Here is a 7,683-nt window from a genome sequence, read left to right as displayed (position 1 = left end):
GTTTCCTCTCTGCCGCAACTCCTTTTCCCTGGCCTTGTATTGGACCAGATCATTAAGCCCCTCCTCGCTCTACTTGTTATTGGCCAAAAGGTGAGTACTTCACCTGGAAACGCGTCCCGGAGTCTAGCAAACGCTCTCCTTGGCGTTTAGTCCAAGAGAACTGGTGGAGTGTTAGAACTTCGCGTTCGCTTTAATTTATATCAATCATTCGATTCAGCTGCCTCAGGAGACAAGACAGGCCCTCGTCTGCATTTCCTCCAGGAGAAAGCCCGCCCTCCGTAGAATGCCGTCCGAGCTGTCTAGTAGTCCACATCGTTACCCGCCTCGGCGTTCCTGGCTACGCGCTACCTTGTGACGTCACCAAGGGAAGAGGCGGCTTCGCTCCTACTACCGGAAGACGTCCGCCTTTTTGATTGGCTACTCAAGACGCCCGTTAGTACGTGTTGCCCTTTCCATGCGCGCTCTGAGCGTGGGCGTCCCTGTGGGGGTGTGTGGTAGGGGTTTCTAAACCCGGCACCAGCACCCTAGCCCCTTCCATCTGGGGCTCGGCTTAGGGTCGCCCCTGGCGGGCGGCTCTCGAATCTGGAAGAAGAGCACGAGAACCCGGACCGCTCCGCAGGGCCGCTGGGCAGACAGGAAGATGGCGGCAGCATCGGTCTCTGCGACTTCTGGTTCTCAGTTCACGGTAAGAAGCGGTTGACATTCGAATAGGCCCCAGGTCGGTGCTGGAGCCTCTTTGATTTTCCTCATCCTTTAGAGCGCTCTCGGCCGGGGGTTTCACCTCATCCTGGGAAACCGCGGAGGGTGCCTAGAGCCCCCCGTGCTACCCCGTCGTCCCCCACTCTTCCGTCGAGGTTGCACCCTTCCATTGAAGCAGGCCTGGCCCGTCTCCATCTCCTACCTTTAAAGGCCCCCTTACCTTTAATCCGCTGGGATGACTGCACCCATATCCTGGTTTGCGAAAACATTGCTCCTTTGGTCACGTGAGTGTAACGGCTCTACTAGGAATCTTGCCCAAACCTGGTAAGCGCCCTGGTCGGCTTAATGGGCAGCAGTTGAGTGGTCTGCAATCTGGAGTGCATACCAGTCCTTACTTAAGCTGATTCCTTGGACTGCAGTGCCTCCCCTTCCCATCCAATCAGTAGTAACTTTGCTCTTTGCTTGTCCTGCCCAGAGCTGCACTTCCTACCTTCCACCTTATTATTGACTGCAACGTGTAAATGCCGCTTTATAGAAAGGACACGGGGAGCTGATCTTAATTATTGTTTTTGCCTTCACAAGGGCCACCGGCCAGTTAGGTCACTAGTGTTTATGGAGGTGGAATGTCGAACATTTAGCATTTTGGAAAGGGCCGCCTTGGCAATACTGTAGATAAGCAGTAAATGTGAGGAGGCCCAAGTTAGAGCCAGTATCTCTTTATTAGCAAATGCTGAGTACCTCGCATACTTCTAGGCTATAAGAATACACAGATTAAATAGGATAGAATCCCTGCTCGGAAGGAGCAAAGCACTGAGGAGAAACTGCACGTAATTGGATCATTACACTGAAGATAAATGCTACCATACTGGAACCTAGGGAAGAGTGCTTAGTTAGGCTAAAGATATTTTCCTAGAAGGGAAGATGGAGCAAGCTGAATAATGAAGGAATTCTAAATGCTTGTTGCGAGAACAGAAAAGGAAAGAGAAAAAGACACCACAGGCATTTGGGGTATGTGCCAGGATAGTAGGTGCTTTCATTAAACTTGAAGTAAATTAGGATGAGCACACAGAGGTGAGGGGGAGGGGTAGAGTTGTATTTAGATGAATTATAAAAGTAGTTAAAAAATACATGAAGAATCCGGCCGGTGTAGCTCAGTGGTTCAGCATCGACCCATGCACCAAGATGTCTCCAGTTCGGTTCCCAGTCAGGGTGCATACCCAGGTTCTGGGCCCAATCTTCAGTGGGGGGCATGCAGGAGGTGGCCATTCGATGTTCTCTCTCATCGATGTTTCTGTCTCTCCTCCCTTCTTCTTTCTCTCCCTCTCTTTAAAATCAATAAAGATAAAAAATAAAAAAACATGAAGAAAGGAGAATAGTGAAGGAAGAAGACAGAAGTATTAGGGTAAAGTTATATCATAGAAGCTAATGGGGGAAAGTGTTTAAGGAACAGTGATAGAGAGCATTCACCTTAATAAACACAGTTTTTCTTAGTTTAAGGTTTTGGTGATTATTGTTAGGATCTATGTTAATGAGGCCAGAAATAACCTTCAGGATATTTCAGCAAAATGATGGAGGTCAGGGAAGATTGAGGAGAAAAAAATGACTGAGACAATTGGAATTCAATCAGGAATTAGATCAGTAAAAAGGAATATAACAGAGGAACCATTAGACTATTAGGAAGAAGTGTAAATAGATGGATGAGATTATATAAGAATTGTGTCTAATTAAAGTTAATTGTGACAAGAGGGCTTTTCTTTTTCTTTTTTAATTTATTTTTTAATTTTATTTTTGTTAAGGATGTTTCTCCTTTTTTACCTCCTTGGCACCCTCCTCTCCATCCCCCTGCCCCATCCGCGGCTTTGTTGTCCATGTCCATTGGCTATGCATACATGCATATAAGTTCTGTGCTTTATCTCTTCCCACCCCCACCACCCCCTCTTCTGAGGGTTGTTAGTCTATACCCTACTTCCATGTTTCTGGGTCTACCGTATTCCTCAGACTGTTATGTTCATTATATTCCGTATATAAGTGAGATCATGTGGTATTTGTCTTTTCCTGCTTGGCTTGTTTCACTTAGGATAATACTTTCCAGGTCCCTCCATGTCATCTCAAAGGATAAGAGATCTTTTTTTCTTACAGCTGCATAGTACTCCATTGTGTATATATACCACTGCTTTTTTATCTATTCGTCTACTGATGGACACTTGGGCTGTTTCCAGATCTTAGCTATTGTAAATGGTGCTGCTACAAACATGGGGGTACATATATTCTTTCTGATTGGTGTTTCAGGCTTCTTAGGGTATATTCCTAGAAACGGGATCAGTGGGTCAAATGGAAGTTCAATTTTTAATTTTTTGAGGTAACACCATATTGTTTTCCATAGTGGCTGCACCAGTCTGCATTCCCACGAGCAGTGTACTAGAGTCCCCTTTTCTCCACACCCTCGCCAACACTTGTTGTTCAGTGATTTGTTGATGGCTTCCATTCTGACAGGTGTGAGGTGATACCTCATTGTTGTTTTAATTTGCATCTCTCTGATCATTAGTGATGTTGAGCATTTCTTCATATGTCTCTTGGCCATTTGTATGTCCTGTTTGGAGAGGTGTCTATTTAGCTCCTCTGCCCATTTTTTAATTGGGTTCTTTGTCTTTCTTTGTTGAGTTGTATGAGCACTCTATATATTTTGGAAATTAACCCCTTATGTGATGTATCATTGGCAATGATGTTCTCCCATGCAGTGGGTCACCTTTCCATTTTGATGACTGTTTCTTTTGCTGTGAAGAAGCTTTTGAGTTTGATGTAGTCCCATGTGTTCCTTTTCTCCTTTGTTTCTATTGCCTTAGGTGCTGTATTAGTGAAAATTCTGCTGCGTATGATCTCCGAAATTTTGTTGCTTACATTTTCTTCTAGGATTTTTATGGATTTATGGGTCACATTTAATTCTTTCATCCATTTTGAGTTTATTCTTGTGTATGGTGTAAGATGATGGTCTAGTTTCATTTTTTGCATGTAGCTGTCCAATTTTCCCAACACCATTTATTAAAGAGGCTGTCTTTACTCCACTGTATGCTCTTGCCACCTTTGTCAAATATTAATTGAGCGTATTGCCTTGGATCCATTTCTGGGTTCTCTGTTCTGTTCCACTGGTCTATATGCCTGTTCTTGTGCCAGTACCAGGCTGTTTTGATTACAGTCGCTTTGTAGTATAACCTGATATCTGGTATTGTGATCCCACCTACTTTGTCCTTCTTTTTCAAGATTGCTGTGGCTATTCAGGGACTTTTTTGGTTCCATATGAACTTTTGAAGTATTTGTTCTAGTTCTGTGAAATATGTCGTTGGTATTTTGATGGGGATTGCATTGAATCTATAGATTGCTTTGGGTAGTATGGACATTTTAATGATGTTAATTCTTCCACTTCATGAACAAGGTATGTGCTTCCATTTTTTTTGTATCTTCCTCTATTTCTTTTTTCAATGTCCTGTAGTTTTCTGCAAATAGGTCCTTTATCTTTGGTTAAGTTTATTCCTAGGTATGTTAATTTTTTTGCCACGATGGTAAATGGGATTGTTTTTTGTTTCTCTTTCTGTGAGTTCATCATTGATGTACAAGAATGCCGTCGATTTCTTGACGTTAATTTTGTATCCTGCTACTTTGCCAAATGCATTTATTAAGTCTAGTAGATTTTTGCTCGAGTCTTTAGGGTTTTCTATGTATAATATGATGTCATCTGCAAATAATGACAGTTTCACTTCCTCCTTTCCAATTTGGATCCCTTTTATTTTTTCTTCATGTCTGATTGCTGTGGCTGAGACTTCCAGTACTATGTTAAATAAGAGTGGCGAAAGTGGGCATCCCTGTCTTGTTCCTGTTCTTAAGAGAAATGTTTTTGTTTTCTGCCCATTGAGTATGATGTTGGCTGTAGGTCTTTCATATATGGCCTTTATTATGTCGAGATATGATCCCTCTATTCCTACATTGCTGAGCGTTTTTATCAGAAATGGATGCTGGATTTTGTGGAATGGTTTTTCAGCATCTATTGATATGATCATGTATTTTTTATTCTTAATTTTGTTTATGTGGTATATCACAGTTATTGATTTGAGAATATTGTACCAGCCTTGCGTCCCTGGAATGAATCCCACTTGGTCGTGGTGAATAATTTTTTTGATGTATTTCTGGATACGATTTGCTAATATTTTGTTCAGGATTTTGGCGTCTATGTTCATCAGGGATATTGGCCTGGAGTTTTCTTTCTTTGTAGTGTCCTTTTCTGGTTTTGGAATTAGAATTATGCTAGCCTCATAGAACGTGTTTGGAAGTCTTCCTTCTTCTTGAACTTTTTGAAATAGTTTGAGGAGAATGGGTATTAGTTCTTTTTTGAATGTTTGGTAAAACTCTCCCGTGAAGCCATCTGGGCGTGGGCTTTTGTTTGCTGGGAGAGTCCTCATTACCTCTTCAATTTCCTTAGTTGTTATTGGTCTGTTCAAGTTTTCTATCTCTTCCTGGTCCAGCTTTAGGAGACTGTGTTTCCAGAAATTTGTCCATTTCACTTAGATTGTCAAATTTGTTGCCATATAGTTGTTCATAGTAGCTGTTAATGATCTTTTGTATTTCTGTGGTGTCAGTTGTTACTTCTCCTCTTTCATTTCTGATTTTGTGTAATTTGGGTTCTCTCTCTTTGTTTCTTGGTGAGTCTAGCTAAGGGTCCATCAATCTTGTTTCTCTTTTTGAAAAACCAACCTTTTGTTCCATTGATCCTTTGAATTGTTGTTTTGGTCTCTGTCATTTATTTCTGCTCTGACCTTTACTATTTCCTTCCTTCTACTTACTCTTTGGTTTTCTTTTTGTTTGCTCTCTAGTTCTTTAAGTTATGAGGTTAGACAGTCAATTACAAATTTTTCTTGTTTCTTGAGGTCGGCCAATAGTGCTATGAACTTCCTTCTCAGAACTGCTTTCGCTACATCCCATAGATTTTGTGTTGTTGTGTGTTCATTTTCATTGGTTTCCAGGAAGTTTTTAATTTCTTCCTTGATTTCCTCGGTAACCCATTTATTGTTTAATGACATTGCTATTTAGCCTGCATGTGTTGAAATGTCTTTGCATGTTCTTGTTGCAATTGATTTCTAGTTTCATGTCATTGTGATCTGAAAAGATGCTTGATATGATTTCAATCTTCTTGAACTTGTAGAGATTTAGTTTGTGTCCTAACATGTGGTCTGTCTTTGAGAATGTCCCATGTGCACTTGAGAAGAATGTGAATTCTGTAGTTTTGGGGTATAATTCTCTGTAGATATCTACTAAATCCATTTAGTCTAGTGCTTCATTTAGAGTCTCTGTTTCCTTGCTAATTATTTGTCTAGAGGATCTATCCAGTGCTGTCAACGGGGTGTTGAAGTCCCCTGTTATGATTGTATTGTTGTGGATTTCTCCTTTGAAGTCCTCCAGAAGATTTTTAATATATTTTGGTGCTCCTATATTGGGTGCATATATGTTTTTTACATTTAAGGTGATAATTGATATGTACTTATTTATCACCATTTTTGTTTAGTTTGATTATATTTTTCTTCCTATTTCTTCTATTAATTCCAGCAGTCCTTTTAACATTTCTTGCAGTGCTGGTTTGGTGTTAATGTATTCCCTTAGCCTTTTTTTTGTCTGGGAAGCTCTTTATTTGACCTTCTATTTTGAATGATAGCCTTGCTGGTTAGAGTAGTCTTGGATTCAGATCCTTGTTTTTCATGACCTTGATTACTTCTTGCCATTACCTTCTGGCCTGTAGTGTTTCTTGTGAGAAGTCAGCTGAGAGCCTTATGGGGTTTCCTTTGTAGGTGACCTGTTGCTTATCTCTTGCTGCTTTTAGGATTCTATTTTTGTCTTTATTTTTTGGCATTTTGATTATTATGTGTCTTGGTGTGAGGCTGTGTGGGTTCTTACTTGGGGCTCTCTATGGTTCTTGAACTTGAATGCCTTCTTCCTTCACCAAATTAGGGAAGTTTTCTGTCACTATTTCTTTGAATATATTCTCTAACCTTTGCTCATTTTCTTCTTCTTAGGGGACTCCTATGATGCGAATATTATTACGTTTCCACAGTTCTCTTAAGCTGTTTTCCTGTTTTTTAATTGTTTTTTCTTTTTGGTTTTCTGGTTGGTTGATTTTTTCTACCCTGTCTTCTAATTCACTGATCCAGTCCTCAGCTTCCTCCACTCTGCTTTTTAGACCTTCCAATGTGTTCTTTATTTCTGATATGTCATTTTTTATCTCTTCTTGGTGGTTTTTGATTATTTCCAATTGGTTTATTTTCAGCATCTCTATGTCCTTACTCATGCTGTTGAGCTCCTCAAGATCATGGCTCTGAATTCTAGCTCTGTTAACTTGCCTAACTGCTCCACATTGATTTCGTCTTTGGTAGAGGTCTCTTGTTCTTTCATTTGGCTTTGTTTCTGTGTTTCACCATTTTGGCTATCACAGTTGGCTTTGGAGCCTGTCACGTTTTCCCTGTGGGTGTTGGTGTTTTGCTGTTTGTGGCTCCCTCTCCTGGGTTTAGATGAGCGAGGGAGAACCCACGTTAAACACCACTGTCAAGTCTTACTTTCCTGGTTAAAGTTGCTAGCCCAAGAAAGGTACTGTTATCCTCTAGCTTTTTGCTTGGAGGCTAGCAGTCGAGGTTACTTGAAGGGTTGTTTTGGATTGTCATTTGATTGAAAAACTCCCTTAGGTGCTCAGTGTAAGGGGATTTCCAGAGTGTGGGGCAGATGGTGGTTGTTAGTGAGCTTCAATTAGCACTTCAATGGCCCACAGGGTGGGGTTGGATCTCCCAGGGAGGAGCTGCTGCCTCTCCCCTGAGCCCTGGGAAGGAGTAACATGGCCACTGCCCTGTGTGGCTGCAACTCAGCAAATACTCTGAGCGCCCTCCAAATCCCGAGTGTCCTCACACAGTTCCAGTCGGGTCCACCCTCCGTCTGCCAGAGCCCAAGGTGAGT

At 41.5% G+C, this 7,683-nt stretch overlaps 1 protein-coding gene across 1 annotated transcript in view; it reads left to right on the top strand.

Annotated features, from left to right (window-relative positions):
* Positions 1-435: 435 nt before the first annotated feature.
* CEP57 (centrosomal protein 57) overlaps positions 436-7,683 on the top strand; it is a 56,049-nt gene continuing 48,801 nt past the window's right edge. The window contains exon 1 of the mRNA XM_036257925.1: positions 436-685. Within this exon, the coding sequence (XP_036113818.1) occupies positions 641-685 (45 nt within the window). The 5' untranslated portion in view covers positions 436-640. The remainder of the gene's footprint in view (positions 686-7,683) is intronic.

Source organism: Molossus molossus, unplaced genomic scaffold, assembly GCF_014108415.1.
Source record: "Molossus molossus isolate mMolMol1 unplaced genomic scaffold, mMolMol1.p scaffold_m16_p_13, whole genome shotgun sequence".
In the NCBI taxonomy this organism is placed as follows: domain Eukaryota; kingdom Metazoa; phylum Chordata; class Mammalia; order Chiroptera; family Molossidae; genus Molossus; species Molossus molossus.
This window is presented reverse-complemented; position numbering and strand designations above follow the sequence as displayed.